Here is a 22,216-nt window from a genome sequence, read left to right on the forward strand (position 1 = left end):
ATGTGCATTGCCCCAAACCCAGAAGTGACTAGAAAAATGTCAAAAACAGCCCTAAAAAGAACACTGAAAGGGCAAAAGTGTTGCAAAAACAGCACCTATGTTTACAACAAGTCCCAGGAGCCTTACAGGTGCAATCCCTGGAGCCATCAGCCACTGAGGCCTGTGGAGAGTTGGAGTTTGAGCAAGGAGGTTTGGAGAGAGTCTGTCAAGTGCTGCTGGTTTTTAAAAGGTGTTTTCAAGGGTTCCCAGAGGTTTAGAGGGTGTTTGCAGGCTCTTTCAAGGATCTTCTCAATATGCACTATTTCACTTAGACGTGTGGCGTAAAATGGTTGTTGCCTGCATTTTAAAAGTTGGTGGCTTCCCACTGTGTCTCTCCAGTGGAGGTGGGGGCGCTTGGAGGAGGGTGGAATATGCTTGGCAAGCCATCAGTAAGGTAGTTTTCTATCCTTCAACAATCCCTGGTCAGCTATGAACTTTCTCTCCCCACCCCCCACCCCTGCCCCTGTACTTCCCCTTTAAATTCCCTGTGCCTTAATGTGTACATGACAACACAGCAGCCCTGCAGTGTCCCAGCATAATCCCCTCCCATTCTAACAGGCAGTCTTTTCTTTGGGGCTGGTGCCTGCTGGCATGCCTGATTCTTAAGAAGGTAAATCATTAATGATTTGGGATAGAGACAAGGCAGCGTGATTGAGGGAAGCCATTTCCATCTCACCCCCACCTCCTGCCTTTCTGTGGGCGTGACCGTCGCCTGCCCTTCCCGCCTTGCCCTGGGGCCAAAACTCGCAACTCCCAGAGACTTGTGTTGGAGAGGGAAGGTGGCGCACCCAAGCTAGTATTAAAGTGAAAGTTGAAGTGTGATATCTATTTAATTAAGAAGAAAAACACTGTTACTTGAATACCTGTCTTGTTGCTCTGACAGTAATGCTACATTGTTAAGTAAGTGGAAGCACACCTTAATTGTTATATGGATGTTTCATTAAATGTAAGGATCTCATTACCACTGTACTGTGTATTCTACCAAAGCAAGTTGAAAAGATCAAAGCAATGAGTTATGAAAGCTGAGACTTTAACAGAAGCCGCGTTGGCCACGGTTCCTTGGCAGGGCCTGCCAATTTCTCCTTCTTTCTCCGTCTTCCCTTACAGCTGGCCAAGGCCTGACCTACCAGCCAAATGTGGCCCCCCAAGCACACATGGAGGTCGGGGCGGCTTGACCATCCCTTGTTTTTATTTTTGCAGTTGCTGACAGGTAGCTGAATAAGAGGCTCCTCAACACCCTGATTGGAACTCTGTACATGGCCAGTGGGCTACACTATGTAGGCCTGATCAAATCTACATCAGTTTACCGTCTGCCTGCAGCTGTTTGCATTCCCATTTAATTTGCGTAGTTCACCTGACATTATTCTCAAACAAAACTGGTCTTGATACTTTCCCCTTCTAAAATTGGGATTACTTGACACAGGGCTAATCTGATAAATGAGGGGAAATTGGGCTCCAAACAGCTCTACGCATTGTCAGAGATTATTTGTTTTAGCATCATAGAATTGTAGAGTCAGAAAGGACTACGAGGTCATCCAGTCCAAGCCCTGCAATGCAGTGCCCAACATGAGGCTCATGACCCACAACCCTGAGATTCAGAGTGTCCTGCTCTACAGACTGAGCCAGCTCAGGGACAAGAGCGGATTGATTGCCGTTTCTGCTGCTCCCATACCTGCTGTTCCTTCTGTGCTTTCCCCCCATCTGGGCTCGTAACCCTTTTTGGGGCACTCCTGAATATGGGAATGTTTCCTTTTATTTTGAATCCCCAGATTAACACAAACACAAAACTGTACAACCAAACTTACATAAACTTTCCATGGTGAATATATGGAACAGCCGTGTGTGCTGAGAACTTGCAATCAGAAATGGGGAGGCCTGGGAAAAAACTGGAAAAATTGAAAAACAACAACAGTTCCCCCCTCCGCCGTTTTTGTTTTTGTTTTTTTCAAATAAGGAAAAATGGCTTTGGAAAAAAATGGGGGGGGGGGACCTGGATTCCCCGCCCCCATTTTTCCAGTTTTTCCCAGGGCTTCCCATATCTACTTACAATAGCTTTCATTTCTTTTTCATACTTCCAATTTGTGCAAAATCAGAAAATAGCACAAACAAATTTGCAATTGCCTGACTGCAGCCTTGCACACATGTCCGGTTGGTATTTGGTTGTCACAACGGTTTTGTGCTGTAATTTTCCCAATGTTTTCATCGGTCATACCATGTGATTAAATTTGGAGTGGTATCCTGGCATACAGTTCTTTACTGCCACTTTAATGGGGAAAGAGAAGCATGTCCATGCGTAAAGGATGGTGACATGTCCAGGGGCCTCCCCTGTTGTGTGGCACCATGCCCACTAGTGCAAATGAAATTTAGTGCAACATGGCAGCATGTTGATAAAACAAAACAAAACACCACAGTTCCATAATGCAACAGGCAAAAGGAATGTTAGCAACCAGGACACTTTTTTTCTATCTCCCTTAGTATAAAGCTGAAGCAGGAGGGGGGAATCTGCAGCCCTCCGGATGTTGCTGGACTACAACTCCTATCATCCCTGGCCATTGGCCATGCTGGCTTGGGCTGGTGGGGGTTAGAATCCAGCAATACCTGGGGGGCTTTTGTCTCCGGGCTAAAGACTTGTGCATTCATTTTAGAAGGGAGGAAGGAAAAGAAAAAAGAAAGGAAAGCTGCTCTCTTTCGGTCGACTCACACCCACACACACCCTGCAGGCCATGACCCTGTAAATGGAAGGCTAAGACTTTGAAGACTAGCACTTCTGATGCACATGCCTCTCTAACAGGGTAAGGCTATATTTTGCCTTGCATTCCCACACCACACTCCTTGCTCTTTGTTCTAAGCTCCTAACCCTGTTAATTTTATGTGTTTTCATCAACCCCAGGCTTCTGCAAGTTGACCCCTCACCCCTCTCTTCTGAATGAACACATTCTCACTGTGGTCGTGCCTTGATGCCTTCTAATACAGACGTCCGTGGGTGGGCACAAGTGTAACCTGTTGTTGGAAAGCCATGGGGAACACCTTTGATTCCTACTTCAACAAGCACAAGATTGTGGAGCACTACAACTACACCAAGGATAGGCTGGAGAAAGATGATGACCCTTCACTCTCAAGCGGCTCTGTGGCTATCATTGTGCTTTGCTGCTTTATAATCCTGGAGAACCTGCTGGTGCTCATGTCCGTCTGGAGGAACAAGAAGTTCCACTCGGCCATGTTCATCTTCATCGGCAACCTCGCCTTTTCAGACCTGCTGGCTGGCTCAGCCTTCATAGCCAACGTTGTCCTCTCGGGCCCAGCCACTTTCCACCTCACCCCGCTGCTGTGGTTCGTGCGAGAGGGCACAGCCTTTGCTACTTTGGCAGCCTCCGTCTTCAGCCTGCTGGCCATTGCCATAGAGCGGCATGTGGCCATCACAAAGGTGAAGGTCTACAGTAGCGACAAGAACTGCCGTATGGTGCTTCTGATTGGCGCTTGCTGGGTGATTTCGGCGGCCATTGGGGGGCTGCCCATCCTTGGCTGGAACTGCATACATGACCTTGACAAGTGCTCCACTGTCCTACCGTTTTACTCCAAACACTACGTTGTCTTTGTGGTCACCATCTTCACCGCCATTCTCTTCTCCATTGTGGTCCTCTACGTCCGGATCTATCGCATCGTCCGCTCCAGCCATGCTGAGATGGCTGGCTCCCAGACTATAGCCTTGCTCAGGACAGTCACTTTTGTCCTGGGGGCCTTCATCATCTGCTGGCTCCCTGCCTTCATCATCCTCTCAATAGATGCTTCATGTGCCAGGAAGTCTTGCCCCATCCTTTTCCAGTCGAAATATTTCTTTGCCTTTGCTACCCTCAATTCAGCCATCAACCCTCTCATCTACACCCTCCGCAGCAAGGACATGAGGAAGGAGTTCCTGCGAGTCCTCTGCTGCTGGGGTATGATGGGGCAGGGGAAGCCGTCAGAGCGTTGCATGATTCCCCTCCGCAGCTCCAGTTCCTTGGAACGCTGCACCCAAAAGCAGGACAATCCTACTGCGCCTTTCATGAAGAAGGAACATTCCACTTTTGTGTGAAAAAACACAAGGAAGGGAACTATGGGGTGGATGATGAAAGAAAGGGGAGTGGGTTGGACCTAAGTGAGCGGTACAAAGGTGATGCGGTACATGGGATGCCAACCTCCTCGTGGCCAAATCAACCTGCCTTTGACATAGCTGGAGGTGTCCGTTTGTTCACTAGACCTGCACAGTATTAGAACGTTCTGTTAGTTTGTGTGTGTGTGTGTGTGTGTGTGTGTGTGAGAGAGAGAGAGAGAGAGAGAGAGAGACTGAATGACTTGAAGTGAGTGAGCAGCCTGCTCAGATGCTGACACTTGGCTTTGGTACAGCTCTGCTCCTTTACTCTAAAAGGTGCCCTGCCTGTTTTGTACGCCCAGAGCTCCTTCTGTCCTGCACCTCAGAGCATGCTTTCATGCCTTCCCTCCTTCCCAAAACATTCACAGGAAGTAGCAACCAGTCACTCAAATCTGCTTGGTTCTCTTTGCCTTGGTCCTAATGTGGCCATAGAGCAGCCAAGGAGCTTCCTTGAGTGACTGGAAGTGAAAACAGATGCAAAACATTTTTGGAACAACAAGGGCACTTTGTTAGTTCTGTTGCTGCCTGCAGTGCAAGTGTGTGTGTGTGTCTCCTGCTCTGGGCTCTGCTCAAACTGGTTTTGCAGGTTTTCTGTGCATTTCAAGTTGAGCCAGGAAAAGGCCAATTCTTCCCGTCATGGAATCACAGAATCATAGAACTGTAGCGTTGAAAGGGACCCCAAAGGTCATTTAGGCAAACCCAGAGATGCATGTGTGGCTGGCATGAGTGCATGTTGGCTAGAGTTTGTTTTTTCAGCAAAGCCAATCTATGTGCTCTCTCCATCCCTGATGATCACTTTGGCAACTGCTCTAAAGGTATCTGGTTACCGCACCACCACCCCCTTGGTGAGGTGAAGGATGTGCATAAATGCATATAGAGCTCTTGGGTGGGGGGGAGTCGTATGAAACTGTCCTGCCCTATGCTCACACTTAACATATATGTGTGTGTGTGTGTGTACACACACACACACACACACACACACACACCAATATATATTATTTTTAGCATGGCTTATTAAACAGTGCATTCAGTCTCTCCCATTCTTAAAGTGTTTTTTTTTTTTTTTGCGAAGAACTAGCAAGAAATCATTGCAGCCTTGCCTTGCTGACTTAAGATTGAGGAGAGAGTCACAGGGGCAGTTAGTTATAAGGGAGGAATCCTGCTGGAAATAAATACAGGGACCCTGAGAGCCACTTCCAGGCAGGAGCAGGAGTGATCTGGTTCCAAATAAGGCTGTTTCCTGTGTCCAGCCTGGATGGGAGGTGCATCAACAGTCCCCTTGGTTGTTGGCAGAGATGGGGGGCCGGGACAGGGGGCTGAGCAAAAGCTAGAGAACTGGGTGTTTCAAATTTTGTACCTTGTTTGAAGGGCAACCCATGCCAACATGTGGATAAGTGCCGGTCTTTTGATGGCTCAGGTTCTGTATTTAAAATGCAGAGCAATTTCCCACTGGATTGTATCCCATGACAATTAGCAGGAGAGGCTGCCACCTGGATTTCCCTCTCCAGGCCCTTAAATGTCTTGTGTTGAGCTGGAACAGGGGTCAGCAACCTTTTTCAGCCGTGGGCCGGTCCACCATCCCTCAGACCATGTGGTGGGCTGGACTGTATTTTGAAAAGAAAAATGAACGAATTCCTATGCCCCACAAATAACCCAGAGATGCATTTTAAATAAAAGCACACATTCTACTCATGTAAAAAACGCTGATTCCCGGACCGTCCACGGGCTGGATTGAGAAGGCAGTTGGGCTGCATCCGGCCCCCAGGCCTTAGGTTGCCTACCCCTGAGCTGGAACAAGCCCATCACCAGCTGAGCTCCCAGCCCCCATCCTCAGCACACCCTGGGTGAACTGGAGGACGGCTCAGAAGAATTTAAAACACACTGCAGCCTAGGGAGACAGGCGTACGGGGTGTGCCAAGGCAGCATTGAGGGGAAAGTTGCTTCTGTGATTATTAGTAACAGTGTGGTGCATGTCTACTCAGAAGTAAGTCCTGCTGAGTTCAGTTTAAATTACTCCCAGGGAAGTGTGTGTAGGATTGATGGCTGGTTAGACAGACTTGGCTTCATCCTGTTGAGTCATCAGAATCAAGAGCCCTCTTTCCTCCAGCACTGTGTGTGTGTGTGTGTGTGTGTTGGAAGGCTAGATTTGCACACACATGCAGCCACCCTCAGGATGCATCCCCAACCTGTAATACCAGTCGACAACAGGAGGCCCTGGACTTCCAGCCCCTCTGCAAAAGTTCTTCTGTAGTGTGGGAACAAACGTGTGGGTTTGGGGGAGGTGGGTTTGTGAAGCTGGGGGTATTGCTAAGGAAGAGGTGGAAAGAAGAGAGGTGTGCGAGGGCTATTCCTTCAAGGAAAGAGCCAGGTGTGGGTGGGTATCCTGCCTACAGCTGCTGCAGGTGGAAACGTGATTCACCTGGTATGATGTGCGGGGACATGCCATTGAGAATGAGAAGGGTGTTTTTATGAATGGGAATGAGATGCAGGCGTGGGAACCATGTCCCTCCTCAAGCATGGGTGATGCAGCCCAGAGGCTGGAGGGGGTGGGAGATTGCTTTAAATAACGCACCCTCCTCTTCGCTGCCTTCACCTCCTTGGAACAACATTTTGTAGGAATAAAATAAGCCTGTGTGGGACTCTTTTTAAAAATCCTTTTCCTGGCTAAAAAGCAAGCAAAACTTTAAAGAGTGTTGCTTCTTGGTTTAACATGGCTGCTGGTTCTAAACAAGAACCATAGAAATGTAAGACTTGCTTATGAGTGGGGAACTGGAGTGTAAGGGTCTGTTAATGGGCAGTTATGCACCCTGTCAAATGTTGTGTATAAAGACCTTGATGCACAAATCAGGACATATCTGAGTCAGGTCTATTTCATCAGAATATGTGAATTGGGATTCCTTTAGTTGGATAGTAGCTAGCCAGCTAAGTCATCCACCTCAAACAGAGCCCTTAGGATATTTTTACCCTGGCCCTTCTGCAGCTATAAATTTAAGCACTGAAAGGTACAGATACCAGGCACATGGCAAAGTATGCAGAAGATGGGTGAAATTGCAAATATGTGCATGTATATAGTGAGCCAGTGCACAGCAAGTTGAACTGAATAGGACTTACTCCCAGACAAGTGTATGTAGCTTTGACGTTTAAAGCTGTAGAGCCTGTGAAGCATATGTGTGCTTGCTCTTCTTCTTGTAGCAATGAAGTATTGCATGTGTGTGCGCACACAACCTCTGTGTGCAAGTGCCAGTAGATGTGGATGTGTGAAGTTGCCTGGCTGCAAGGTATTTCTTGAGTTATAATTTTGTAATCTGCATTGGCACAGGTCTGTGGCCTGTGTCCACGCAATCCAAGCCAGTGACGTGTGCATTTAGGCTGGTGCCTGTGCTTGTTTGTGCATATGAACATTTTCGTTTTGTGTGAATGGACCTGGAGAGCTGCTCTCCTCCAGCAATAGCATGGTACCACTGTAACACTTGTGTGCACGTTCTGTGATGCCATGCAGAACCTCACTGGCTCCCTGTTCCCTGTGTCTGGTTTTCTTGTACTTGCTTATATCTCTCGCTTCTCTTGAGCCCTTGGCTGCTTTCAAGAGGAGACTGCTCCATGGTGCTTAAGTGTATTCTTCTGCCTCTGGAGAGTGAGGGCGATCCCACCCCTGCTTTAAGCACTTATTCCAAGCTACTGCAAGCAAATGAAGGGGATGGATGTGCACCCAGGGAAAAGAGAGCAGAACATTTTTATCTCTCCCCCAGCCCCAACAAGAGCTTTGGCTTGCAATGTTTCGTAGGAATATTGCCTCTATTGTGAGCTTCTTCCCACTGTTCAGAGGTTTTGCAGGATTTTGTAGAACTTCAAAAACCTTCCAGTAGCGCCTTAGAGACCAACTAAGTTTGTCATTGGTATGAGCTTTTGTGTGCATGCACACTTCTTCAGATACACATACCAATGACAAACTTAGTTGGTCTCTAAGGTGCTACTGGAAGGAATTTTTTTATTTTGTTTCGACTTCGGCAGACCAACTTCAAAAACCTTGTTTAATTGGAGACAACACTGGGGCAAAAGAACGGCGTGTTGTTTGTGTACAACACGCACACACAAAATGGCTCTACCTGAACCCTTTCATTTCTCCTAAGAACTATTGTTTGTCCTCACTTTTGGAAACAGCCAAACCACTCCCTGCTCCCACATCCAAATGCATCAAGCCCATGCTTGATGGCCCCCCCTCCCCGTTCCCCCATGTCCATCACTTCATGACACTGCTGTGAGTAGTGACAATTTCAGGACAGGCTGTAGCTGGGAATTTTAGCACTGGGTGAGGCCTTGGAGATCTTTCAATAGAATTTTCAGCACCCTCACTAAATTGCAATTGCAAGGTTTCTGTGGAGAAATAAATGACCTTAAAAATATACGAAGCTGGCAATACATTTTGTAGTACAAAGTGAATTTAGTGTTGGAAAGCACTGGATCAGTCACTGGAAGAATTCTAGAGGCAGAAGCGGACTGTTGCACTCTCTCTCTCTCTCTCTCTCTCTTGCACACACCAAAGGGTACAGTCTTGACTATTCAATCCTACTATCCTTTCCCTAATAGAATCTTGCCTGTGGAAACACTAACGGGGTGGGGTGGGGTGTTTTTTAAACATAATTCTCCCTTTTAATGGAGATCTGTATGTATTAAAATACTTGCTTCTACGGTTGTCCTTTGTTCATTTTTCCCTTGCCCTTGTTATCTGAGGATGTGCACATTTGCAAAAACACTTAAGGGCTGACCCTCTTTGGTTTTTTACCCTGGGAAAAAAATAATCATTAGGAGTCTCTGCTCTAAATAGAATCATAAAAGCTTCCAGGTTCTGACCACCTCTTCCCTGCCCCAGACCTCCCAAGGCTTATGCAAGAAGGCACAATGATTTTTTCACATAGTATGTTTAAAATGCATCTTTTTGGCATTTCCACTATGGGAATGTTAATGTGAGACAGCTATTCAATGTAAATTTTGCATTTGTATATGAAAGAAGTGGTTCAGCCTAGTAGCTAAGAGTGTACTTAGAAGGAAGAGTATACGTAAATCAAGGATGGAGAACGTGTAACTCTTCCCATAATCCCCCTGGTTTTCCTTGCATGGCTGGGGCTGATGGGATTTGGAGGTCTGCAGGATCCGAAGAGCCGCAGGTTTCTCCTTCCTACTGTAGGAGCCACTGATATCCCTCATGCTCAGTCTACCCTTTGGACTCTTCACTGACTAGAATCCGTCGAATCCATAATACATGAGATCTCTTCCCTTATGTACATCTTACCTGCTTTTTCTTATAGGAGTTGTCACAATTAGTGAATAGTCCCATGGACGGCTCCTTAAGAGGGGTAAGTCCAGGCATTTGGCAGGGCCCCAACGTTGGGCCTCCCACTCCTAAGAATGCCTCTATTTCCACACTGCAAAGAGTACCCAAGTGGGCAGATAAGGGAATTTGCAGCTCTCTCATCTTAAGGGTGTGCTGACTATGGCTGATGGCAGTTGTAGTCCAACAAAACATCTGGACAGCACCAGGTTGGGAAAGGTTGACCTGGTGGTGAAAAGGCTGTTTTCTTTGAATCTCCAGCTCACGGTTGTCCCACTTTCTGGGACTCCAGGCTTTATTTCCAAGCATTTCATCTAACACTAGGTTGTGGATGGAATGGGACCATAGTCCAAATTATGAGGCTTTCCCCAGCCTTGCTGGAGCAAATCTTACTGCTGTTGTTCCTCCAATCCATTCTAGCAAAGAGGAAAGGGCAGTGTGTATTTCTTTGTTCCAGCCCCTGGCCTCCTGGATTCCCTCCAATCCTTCTGTGGGGTAGGGAAGGGAAGGAAATATTCATGTATCAATTTGCAGCTGAAATACAGCAATAGCTGGGAGACACACACACACACACCACTTTGGCCCTGTGCACGCACACACACATTGTCTGATGGGCTATGGGAGCCAAGCCCTTTCACGTCGAGGGGGACAGAATGATTGTACAAGATTGGTATTTTTTTACTGTTAACAGTCCTCCTGCCTACCCTCATCTCCTAGAGGGATCCAGGCAAGAATCCTGCTGAGAACAGCACTTTTCTTTGCTCCCAAAGGCTTAGCCCAGCCACTCCTATTTAACTTTGGGGATGATGGTGCAGTAGTGTTGAAAGGAAAGCCATGCTCCTTTGGGTGTAAAGTAACAACACAACTGACGTAAACAAGCCCTTTTCCTGACTCTCACATCCGCAGAATCCTTCAGAGCTGTTCTTTCTTCCACCCCACCATCAAGGATGGTGACTAGTGACCCAAGGGCTGAGTCTGGACCCTAAAGCTATTGTTTTTTAGCCCATAATACAGGTATTGGGGATCTGTGGCTCTTCAGATGTTGTTAGGCTCCAACTCCCACCATCCCTAGCCAACAGGGCCAATGATCGGGGGTGATGGGAGTTGTTAACCAACATCTGGAGGTCCACAGCTTCCCCCACCCGGCCTTAACAACCCAGCCAAATTTGAATCAAAGTGCTGATAAAGAGGCAAATGTGTTTTGTGTTGTAAAGAAGAGAGCAAGAGAGAATTCAATATTTTAGGTGCCAAGCAAAAATGTTCTTTTTTAACCAGGCCTTTGGTTGATTTGATTGACATCCTATGCCCTTTTAAAATGTGGGGTTTTTTTTTGGGGGGGGGGGTTATTGGGTTGTTGTTTTTATTTTGATGATATATTTTGTGGTTTTATATTTTTATTTTGTTCTGTGAACCGCCCTGAGACCTCCAGGGATACGGCAGTATATAAATTCAATAAATAAATAAATTAAATAAATCAGCCAACCTAGAAGTGGGTGGGTTGGGGTCCAACAAGTGCCCCGGTCTACTGCCAGAAGATGTTACCTACACAACTGAGTTTTTGAACATAGAACCTTCACATCTGTTGTTGCTAAGTAGGGATGTGGAAGAAATGAAATGTTCACAAAGGTGAACATGCTTAATTTTTCCAACATTGCAAATCTAATCTTATTACCCATATCCATCCCACTGTCTCCCCTCTTGCCTAATTTGCACTTTCTGAAACAATACACAGGCAAAAGCAAAGCTAGCCTTTGAAATTCATACTTCTCCTCATTTTGCAATGCAGTTTCCCAGCCATGTAGTGGATGAAAATTCACACAGCATGGTAAAGTGTAAATGAAAATGTATATATTCGTGAAAATAACACAGAGAATTGTGTTGCTTTGCAACATTGTGCGCATGTGCACTAACATGGTGCTTTTTTAAAAAAAATACTTTTTTTGACATACCAGATTTGCACAAAACAGTGAGTTGCATTTCAATTTTTTAAAAAGTGTCACCAGCAGCCCCCTGAGGAATGCCTCACCAAGCGGAAGTCGGGGGTGTCGTGATGGATGGTCCCCAGCAAAGCATCATCAGTCATGTGGGGGGGGAAATATGTCCACGCAATACGCTTTAGTATATCCATGGCTGAGTAACATTACTTTACACTGTTTTTTTTTTTCCTTCTTATTGCATTATCCGCAAAGCGGGCAAATTGAATTAAGTGGTCAGAAAATGCAGGCTGCCACCTGGGTGAGGCCAACATTGTGTAAATCACATGCCCACATGGGATGCATCAAATCCATTTTAAACAACTGCTGTGTGTACACAGCCAGAGCCTCTCAACAATTAAATTGGTGGTTGGGATAATGTAGGAGCAAGTGGTCCTTCAAGTAACATGGGACCACAAACAATGAAGGACTTTAGAAGGGTTATGATCACCAGCACTTCTAATTGGGCTTGGAAGCATTTCGACAACCAGTTCAGATTTTGACATCACATGCTCCAAGTAGCTGGCCACCAATAAGAGCTGGGCAACAGCACTGTGAGTCAGGCACAGTTTCTGCACTCCCTTCAGTGGTAGCCTCATGTAGACCACTTTACATTAGTTCGATGGTCTGGACTGTGAGGAAGCTCATGTAAATGACTCCTGGACGGTTAAGTCCAGTCAATCTTGACTATAGGGTGCTGCACTCATCTCACTTCAGGCGCCAGCGTTTGTCCGCAGACAGTTTTCTGGTTCGTGGCCAGCATGTCTAAACTGCTTCTGGCGCATGGAGACACCGTTTACCTTCCCACCACAGCAGTACCTATTTATCTGCTTGCACTGGCGTACTTTTGAATTGCTATGTTGGCAGGAGCTGGGACAGAGCAACAGGAGCTCATCCCATCTTGGGGATTCGAACCTCCGACCTTCTGATCAGCAAGCCCAAGAGGCTCAGTGGTTTAGACCACAGCGCCACATGTGACAGTGGGCAGATCTGCATTTTTCAGGAACAACTATACTTGACACAACAACCTACCCTGTGCAGAAGCACCTCAGCCACAGCAGCAACCTAACCCACCAGGAGTAAGATCAGGTTCAGAAGTACTAATATTTCTTCACAATATTAATTTTGAAACATGTTGGCCTTAAGTTCTAAGGCCAAAATCTGAGATGTTCAGAATTTTTTTGTTACACCCTATGATTACATTTTTTCCTGAACGTTTTTTGGTTTAAAAACCCCAGAATCCAAAATATGCACCCAGAGTTGTTGTTGTTGTTGTTTTTATTAACAAATTTCACCTAACCTTTTGAATATATTAGAGCTTGAGCTTTTGTAATCCAGTGTCACCTCAGCTTTGCTCCCACTACTTTCTGGCCACAGAAGGCTGGGTAAAGTATACCACGCAGCAATACTGTAATGCAGAGGTTTCCAAACTCTGTATTGTGACACGTTAGTGTGTCAGCTGCAGTGTGTAGGTGTGTTGCGTGAACGTGCTCCTCCCAGGGCTCAAGGGGTTAAGTTTAACCCCTGGTTTGCTAGTAAAACTGAATTACTGTGTCACGAACTTTTGCATGTCTAAAAATAGCTCAACAACTTTGCCCCAAAAAGTTCATCAACTTTTAGATATCTAAAACCCTATCTAAAAAGTGTGTCACCAACATGAAAAGTCTGGAAAGCTCTGCTGTAATGAATAGATGCACAACCATTTGATCAAAAGGTGCAGGATCTGAAAAGAAGTTGGGGGAGTTATTAATACAGGCCAGATTTCCCAGTCTTCCTTTCAAGCCCTCCACCTCCTCTGTCTTACTGAGCTCATCCCACTGGGGACACAAGGTCCTCCGTCTTCAGCATAGTGAGGCCAAGAGCTACTGAGAGCTTAGACCCGAAAGAGAAACTTTCCCAGGGAAGCTGGAGGGGTCAGTGCCTCCTCTGCGGCTGCACAGGCCACAGGCGGCCGGGGGGGTGGGGGTGAGGGAAGCATGTTTTTCTTTTGCAGACCAGCATCTGCAATGGATTTGCTTGGCTCTGTGTGCACAGATGACCACAGAAGCCACAAAACACAGTGCAAGAGCCACCATCTATTTGATATACCTTTCTTACATATTTGGTATGAAATTCTCAAAGTGGGGAATGCACGCTAAACTGCGGTGTGAAACGATAAAACAAAATTGTAAAATAATGCAAACAAAATAGGTCATTAATACCTTCTAGCTGCCCAGCAGTAACTCAAGACTCAGTTCTTGCGATTTCACAAATAATTATCCTTCTCCTAGTTCAGCCACCATTCCCCATCTCCCACGGACCACAAAGTATCAATCTCAGAACTTTCACTGGGCTGGGAGACCTGGGATGGGGAACCAGCTGCCCTCCAGATGTTGCTGGACTCCCTTTCCCTTCTGCCCCAACATTTGACTGAAACATCCACAGGGCCACACCTATCCATTTTAATGATATGTCAAAATCTGCATATCATCTGAGGTGGGCTGCCTTGCCCAAAGCTGATGCTACCTCTGACCGTGCAGGGAGAAGCCAGGCAGCCCTGGAAGGCGCTCTCCTCTGTGAATGCGACTTCCTCCTCTTGTGCGCTGGCGCCCATCGCAGCCTTTGGAGGAAGTGGATTCCGTAGGCTGAGCATGTGCCAGGGGAAGAAATCCTTCCTCTGCGTAGGGCTGCCATATGTCCAGTTTCCCCAGGATAGGTCGTCTTTCTCGGTGTTAGAATTTGAGTCTGTGGGGAAATGTAGAGTTTGGTCAAACTCTACATTTGGGGGGGGGGGGGGGCAAAGGCGGCCAGTGGCAGCAGCGGAGGACATGAGCCAGCGCCTTCGCGCCCCTCCTCTGCCTCCTCTTCCCTGCTCCCCCCCCCCCAGCTGTGTCCCTCCTCCTATCAATGCTTCCTGCGTCTGGGCTCGAGCGGCTCCTTGACAGGTGGGCGCAGGCAGCTCTGCTTGGCTCTCCTGGCTTTGCCCAAGAAAGGGGGGGGGGGCAACTTTCCCATGTTCACTCCCCACCTCCTCCTGAGGGAAGAAGGGGGAAGCGGCATCCTGTCAGGTAGCTGAGCTTTACAAACCTCCACCCCACTCTCTCCTACTCACTGGGAGACTGGGAGGGTCGTGGCGCCGCCGAGAAGAGGCCCAAAGGAAAGGGAAAGAGAGAGCTGCCGGCAGATCTCCCCCCCCCCCAGTTGAAGACACCCACACTCCCCACTATCATCAATATCAATACAATCATGGCCCTCTTTTAAATCTGAAAGTGATAGACCGTGAGGTCTCTGTTTATATTTGCTTATATTTAGAGCCAGGCTGTCTTCAGCATCTCCGGCCCCCTGGTGCAAGGGGCAGGATGCCCAGGGGTGCCTTGTCCCAGGCCAGCCCCAGGGCCGAGTGGGGGGAGGCGGCAAGCAAGGGGCGTCGCTGCCCCCCAAGCGCTGCAGCAGCAAGCACTCCCAGCGGCTCCCACCGCCTCTGCGCTCCCCCGGTTCCGGGTGCTGCTGGCGCCCCGCTCCGGGTCCTGGGGCAATGCGGAGCAGCTCGGCCCGGCAGCGACAGCTGCTGCTTCTCCTCACAGGGCGCGGGACGAGGCGGAGAGGATTGGGGGGGGGGGAATAAAGTTCTGGCTTGGGGAGGGGAGAGAGAGAAGTCAACTGGCTCCTCAGACAGAGACCTTTTGCCTCCCTTTGCTTCCCCCCCTTAAACTCCCCCTCCCATGTCCAGTTAGCCACCTCCTTCCATACATCCACCCTGGACGCACTCCTTGTTCCTCCAATGACAATGGGGAGATCACTGCCAGTTTTTTTTTGTAATGCGTAGTAGATCGCAGCCTCTTTGAAGCTGGACATTTCTGGTTTATTGCTTTCATTTTATGGATCAATGGTTTCGTTAGATAGTAGAAATCGTGTTAAATTGCTGTTTTAGGGGTTGTTTTTAAGAGTCTGGAATGAATTAATCCATTTTGCATTACTTTCTATGAGAAAGCGTGCCTTGGTTTTGGAACGCTTTGGTTTTGGAACAGACTTCCAGAACAGATTACGTTTGAGAACCAAGGTACCACTGTAATCCCTAGCCCTTTTCACAGCTGCGGCACACTGGGTCACCATCTTCCTCAGGCAATCCAAAATGGCCCCTAGGTCTTCTTTCTGGTCAGTCACTGCAAGTACATGGGAAATTTTTAGAAACATTTTTTTCCATCAATGTGCATCGTTTTACATTTCCTTTATTTTTTTAAAATGATATTTTATTAGTTTTACAATCAATAAACACACAATACAAATAAACAGATACAAAGAAAAAGACAAAAGCAATACATACTGTCAGAGCTGGCTCCTGGTCCCAGCTCACCAAGGACCAACGCTAGCCGGTAGTAAAGTATCAAAGTCTTTATTGAAGAATAGTCTCCATTTCCAAGCCTCAGCGTCCCAGCTCTACGTCTGGACTCTAGACCGGCGAAGCTCCGTCTGAGTCTCCGCCCCCTGTGCACCAGTTTAAGACTCTAATCTTACTCCACCTCTTCCTTCTCTCTCTCTTCCTCTGGGTCTTACTGCCCCCCGGGGTCTCTTCCCTCCTGGACTCTTCTGACGCAGACGTTGACCCCTCTGACTCCTCCCCCTCTCTTCGGCGGGCTTTAGGACCTGGCTCCCTACCCGGGCTGCCCACCTTGCCGCCCTCCTGTACATTTGAACTTGGCGCGCGCGCGCGTTTAACTTTCCTGATGACCGTTTCCTCGCTCCCTGACGAGGGTGTGGTCACTCCTGCCTCACGTTCTCCCTCTGCCCGCGCGCCACCTGATCCCGATGCCTGGGACTCCTCCCCCCTACTGCCCTCTGGGGGGGACGCTGGTCCGGATTTCCAGCTGCTACTCTCTGAGTCCCCTCTGGCCCCTTCTTCCCGAGGTGTCTCCCTGGGCACTCCCCTTGCCCTGACTATGGGGGCCCCTTTCTGTGAATCCTCCGAGTCACTGGAGAGACTCAGAGACCTCGGACTGCTGTCATCGCTGACATTTCCTTCGGACTCCTCCCCCTCGCTCTCCATTTCCTCCTTCTCCTGTGACTCTGCTCCTGAACCCCTGACACATACAAACAATACAGCAACAAAAGAGTACAAAAAAAGAATAAAGAAAAAATTAAAATCAATCATTCTGTCTTTGCATCATTTAACATTAACCTGAGTCTGCGACTTCCCCAAACCTTCCCACTCTGTATTCCAAATCTTATATTCTGACAGTAAATTCTTTCCCTCTAGCTTATCTTTAGTTCAACATATTCTTAGTGTCTTAATATAATTACATTTCCATATATCTTAAAACATTAGTCTTTCTTAATCCTTAAATTTTTATGCTAATAATCTTTTAGGTTCAATCTGATGTCATCAAGCATTCATTATCTTATAGTGTCTCTGTAGATAGTCTTTGAACTTCCTCCAGTCTTCCTTCACCGTCTCTTCTCCCTGGTCTCTGATTCTGCCAGTCATTTCTGCTAATTCCATATAGTCAATAACTTTCATCTGCCATTCTTCCAGCGTGGGTAACTCCTGTGTCTTCCAAAACTGCGCGATAAGTGTTCTTGCTGCTGTTGTGGCGTACATAAAGAATGTCCTGTCCTTCACCTGAACCTGTTGGCTGACCATACCCAGGAGAAAGGCTTCTGGGTTCTTCCGAAATGTGTATTTAAACACTTTTTTCAGTTCATTATAAATCATCTCCCAGAAGGACTTAATCCTTGGGCACGTCCACCAAAGGTGAAAGAAAGTGCCTTCAGATTCTTTACATTTCCAACATTTATTATCAGGCATATGATAAATTTTTGCTAGCTTGACTGGTGTCATGTACCATCTGTAAATCATTTTCATTATATTCTCTCTTAAGGCATTACTTGCCGTGAACTTTATTCCAGTGGTCCATAACCGTTCCCAGTCAGCAAACATTATATTATGACCAACATCTTGTGCCCATTTAATCATTGCTGATTTCACTTCCTCATCCTGTGTATTCCATTTCAGCAGCAAATTATACATTCTAGACAATATTTTTGTTTTGGGTTCTAACAATTCTGTTTCCAATTTTGATTTTTCCACCTGGAAGCCAATTTTTCTATCCATTTTAAATGCCTCCATTATTTGATAATAATGGAGCCAATCTTGGACTTTGCTTTTTAATTTGTCAAAACTCTGTAGTTTCAATTTGTCTCCATCTTGTTCTAAGATCTCCCAATACTTTGGCCAGTTGGCCTCCATATTGAGTTTCTTTAAAGCTTTTGCTTCCATTGGAGACAACCACCTTGGAGTTTTGTTTTCCAAAAGATCTTTATATCTAATCCACACATTAAACAATGCTTTCCTGACAATGTGAATTTTGAACATTCTATGCACTTTAACCTTGTCGTACCATAAATATGCATGCCAGCCAAATGCATTGTTAAAACCTTCTAAATCCACTATATCTGTATTTTCAAGAAGTAGCCATTCTTTCAGCCAGCAAAAAGCTGCTGCTTCATAATAAAGTTTTAAGTCCGGCAGGGCAAAGCCCCCTCTTTCCTTTACATCTGTTAATATTTTAAATTTTATTCTTGGCTTTTTGCCCTGCCAGACAAATCTAGATATGAATCATAGAATCATAGAGTTGGAAGAGACCACAAGGGCCATCGAGTCCAACCCCCTGCCAAGCAGGAAACACCATCAGAGCACTCCTGACATATGGTTGTCAAGCCTCTGCTTAAAGACCTCCAAAGAAGGAGACTTCACCACACTCCTTGGCAGCAAATTCCACTGTCGAACAGCTCTTACTGTCAGGAAGTTCTTCCTAATGTTTAGGTGGAATCTTCTTTCTTGTAGTTTGGATCCATTGCTCCGTGTCCGCTTCTCTGGAGCAGCAGAAAACAACCTTTCTCCCTCCTCTATGTGACATCCTTTTATATATTTGAACATGGCTATCGTATCACCCCTTAACCTCCTCTTCTCCAGGCTAAACATGCCCAGCTCCCTTAGCCGTTCCTCATAAGGCATCGTTTCCAGGCCTTTGACCATTTTGGTTGCCCTCCTCTGGACACGTTCCAGTTTGTCAGTGTCCTATGAAAGATATCAGAAAGATATGTCTTTCTGCCACTTCTTGAAACAGTCTGTTTTGTCAATAATCTGCAATGTCTGGAATAAAAATAACATTCTTGGCAATACATTCATCTTAATCACAGCAATACGTCCTAAAAGTGAGAGTTTCAAATTAGACCAAATATCTAGATCCTTTTTTATCTCCGTCCAGCATTTCTCATAGTTGTCTTTAAATAAGTTCCCGTTTTTAGCAGTCATGGTAATTCCCAAGTATTTTACTTTTTTCACCGCTGTCAAACCTGTTTCATTCTGAAACCTTTCATTTTCAATTTCTGTTAGATTTTTTGTCAAAACCTTAGTTCTTGTTTTATTTAATTTAAAACCTGCCAATTGACCAAATTCTTGGATCAATTCTAAAACCTTTTTCACACTAGATTCTGGCTCCTGTAACCTCAAAACCAGGTCATCTGCAACGTTTTACATTTCCTTTAAGTGTAAATAAGAGTGACTGTTTGCTACAAGGCAGAAAACATTGGAGGAAATGACAAACAGATAGTGGGGCAGGGGGCAGTTTACAATCCTAATGTAGTCTATTTTCAGTCTAAAAGCAAAATTGATGTGGAGTCTTGACCACCGTGTGCACGTCCTCTCCCACTGCTGGATCGGAGCCTGGGGTACGGCCAGTTGGGACACTTGGCAGGTCTGGCAGCGCAGGACCCACTCTTCTACTGCCCCATCAATGCCTGGCCATCACATGTAGCTCCTGGCCAGAGCTTTCGTGTGGACAATGCCTGGGTGACTCACATGCAGAGCCTCCAGCACTCTGGTCCACAGCTTAGCAGGGATCACAACCCAGTTTCCCCACATCAGCCATCCCTTGTGGACTGACAATTTGTGTTGCCAGATGCCAGAGTGCTGTCAGTGGTTGCCCAGGGAAGTATAAAGACAATGAAAAGTTTATTATAGTCCTTGATAAGTTTATTATAGTGCCATCTGTCTTCAAGCTCTTTGCTCTTCTGCTTTTAAGCTCGCTGGGTTCTGGGAGATGGTGGGTCTGGAATGCTTTCTAGTGACAACGTGTCTGCCAGCTCCTGCTCTGGCTCTGCCTGCTCCTCCTCTCCCATTATTTCCCAACTTTCCCCCTCATCTGCCTCTGACCTGCAAACCTCTGTTGTAAATCTATACGGTCTTCCTCTTCCTCCCAGGAAGGGTCAGGATGGGGAGGCGGTCTCCACCACTACTGCTCCTCTGCCCAGCCCATGACACCAGAAGCCGAATGGGGAGAATTCTGCATCGAGGGGCCCCAACATCTGTGGCACTCCCTCCGCACAGAGTGGAGGACGCAGGAGAGGGTGCGGTGCTTCGCCGGGTGCACAGCAATGTCTGTGGCATGGAGTGGGGGCTGAGGCAGAGTCTCCAGAAGCATTATGCTGTGGGCTGGGGACAGGTCAGCTTTAATGCCTGGCAATGGCAGGCAGCTTAGGGCATCCGTGTGGCCCAGGCTCTTTCTGAGACGGTGGTGCAGCACATAGTCATATGCATTGAGAAAGATGGACCACCGCAGCATCCTTGGGGACAGGATCTGGGGATCTGATGATCAAGAGCAAAGAGGCCCAGCAGAGGCTTGTGGTCAGTCACGATTGTGGATGGAAATTCTTAATCCTGCCACGACAGCCAGGGCCTCCTTGTTGATCTGGGTGCAATTGCATTCCGTTGACGACAAGGTCCTGGAGTAGAATGCAATGGAGGCCTCCCCCCCCCCCCAATCTGGCAGTTAATGGCTGAGGACTGCCCTGATCCCATATGGGAGGCATCACAGGCAAGCACAACAGGCTTAGTCTCATTGAAATGGGTAAGGACTCTGTCAGAGGAGAGCAGGTTTTTGACAGCATTGAAAGCAGTGTCCTGAGTGGGCCACAGATCCAAGGAACTCTCTTGTCCAAGAGCTGGTGTAGCCGCTCCACATTTGCTGCCTTATGCGGAAGAAAGGAATGGTAGAAGTTCCACAGGCCCAAGAAGGACGGCAATTCTTGCATGGCATGTGGCGGTGGAGTGCTCTGGGTGGCCTCAACCTTTGCTGGTGTGGGGTGGATGCTGTCAGCATCAATCAGGAACCCGAGGAACTTGGGTTCCTCAGCACTTTTATTTCTTCACCTTTAGGCCGGTGTCTTGTAAATGACAGAAGACCTCTTGAAGATGGCCCACAAGCTCTGCCTTGGGACTCCCGCCACCCCCACCCCCACGATGACGACGTCTTTAAAAGATGGAATGACACCAGGGAAGCCCTTCAGTATATCTTCCATGAGATTTTCGAAAAGGCCTGTCTTTTCCACTGTCTTTTCACTGACACTGAACTGTAGTCACTTGATGCAGAATACCCTACAGTTGGTCAATGGGCCAGGAGTTGTTGGTATGCCTGGCCAAGTCGAGCTTCACAAAGACCTTTCCACAGGCCAGCAGTGTGAGGAGGTGACTCACGACTGGAACAGGATACCTGTGCTGCTGTAGGGCCTCGTTGAGGGTGCACGGAGTCAGTGCAGATCCTCACGTCCCCATTTGCCTTGAGGGGAGTGATTATTGGAGTTTCCCATCGAGTGTGTGGAACCTTGTTCAATGAGGCAATCCAGCTCTGCATTGATCTTGGGCTTCAGGCCAAATGACACCCACTGGCCTTCATGCGGATCGGTACGACAGCTGGGTTGAGGCATAGTGCGACCAGTGGGCCTTGGTAGCACCCCAGCAATCCCATTGAACACGGCTGTGAACTCGTCACAGATGGCCTTATACCTGGACTGGCCAATGTGCTGGACCCCAGTGACATGGATGCCCAGTGCATTGAACCAGTCGAGGCCAAGTAGGCTAGTATGGTGGCCTTAAATGACCACCAGCTGCAGGGGTCTGCTAAAATGCTTGAACTGGACTGTGAATGTGCCGATGTCCCAAATGGGCACACGCTTCCCATGGAAGTCAGTCAGGATCACTTCAGACGGTTGCAGGTGGGAGGCTCTGCCCTTATAGCAGATGCATTGGTATGTCTCAGCACAAATCATTGAGAGTCAACCCAGAGTCAACCTCCATTTTGCAAGGTAACCCCTGGAATCTTCTCTCGAGTAGGCTGCCGCACGCTCTGGATAAACATGGCAGCTGGCCCCTGTGTGCAGGCACACTTCGAGATGGCGTGGCATTCTTCTGTATGTGGGGTCCCGCAACCCTCCCCAGACCCTAACATTGGACTCCGGGGGGTGTTCCACTGCTCCTTTGCCCAGCAGGGGTGTGCAATATGGCCAGTCTTCCCACATGCCCGGCACTGAGCATCATGGAAACAGCATTACTGGCATTCATGTGGGCCTCTGCAACTGGCGCAAATCCCCCTGGCACTTTTCAGCTGGCCAAAACACTTGGACAAGCTGAGGTGCAGTGTCAGGACCTCCTCACTGTCCACAATCTCCTCCGGGTTCACAGCCTTGGCCTTCTGTTTGGTGACTCTCTCTTGTCATCCTGTCAGCTATCTCCGCCATGAGGGCCTTGTCTAAGACAATCTGGAAGGTCAGGTCCTTCTTGGCAAAAAGGCGCCACTGTAGTTTCTTGTCCCTCAGGCCACACATGAGACAGCCATGGAACATTATCTCCAGATTGCTGAAGTTGCAGTGGCAGGAGGCCCCAATGGTTTCACCTGAGGCCTGGTCTCATTTATAGAAGGCGTTTTGGCAGGC

General features: G+C 47.5%; 1 protein-coding gene across 3 annotated transcripts in view; it reads left to right on the forward strand.

The window, feature by feature from the left end:
• The window catches only part of S1PR2 (sphingosine-1-phosphate receptor 2), a 49,407-nt gene extending 40,546 nt beyond the window's left edge, over positions 1 to 8,861 (forward strand). For all 3 annotated transcript variants that reach the window (XM_083421126.1, XM_083421124.1, XM_083421125.1), the window contains one exon: positions 2,930 to 8,861. In XM_083421126.1, the coding sequence (XP_083277252.1) occupies positions 3,056 to 4,111 (1,056 nt within the window). In that variant the 5' untranslated portion in view covers positions 2,930 to 3,055 and the 3' untranslated portion in view covers positions 4,112 to 8,861. The remainder of the gene's footprint in view (positions 1 to 2,929) is intronic.
• Positions 8,862 to 22,216: the final 13,355 nt, after the last annotated feature.

This window comes from Podarcis tiliguerta, assembly GCF_965153285.1.
Source record: "Podarcis tiliguerta genome assembly, chromosome: 17".
Lineage (NCBI taxonomy): Eukaryota > Metazoa > Chordata > Lepidosauria > Squamata > Lacertidae > Podarcis > Podarcis tiliguerta.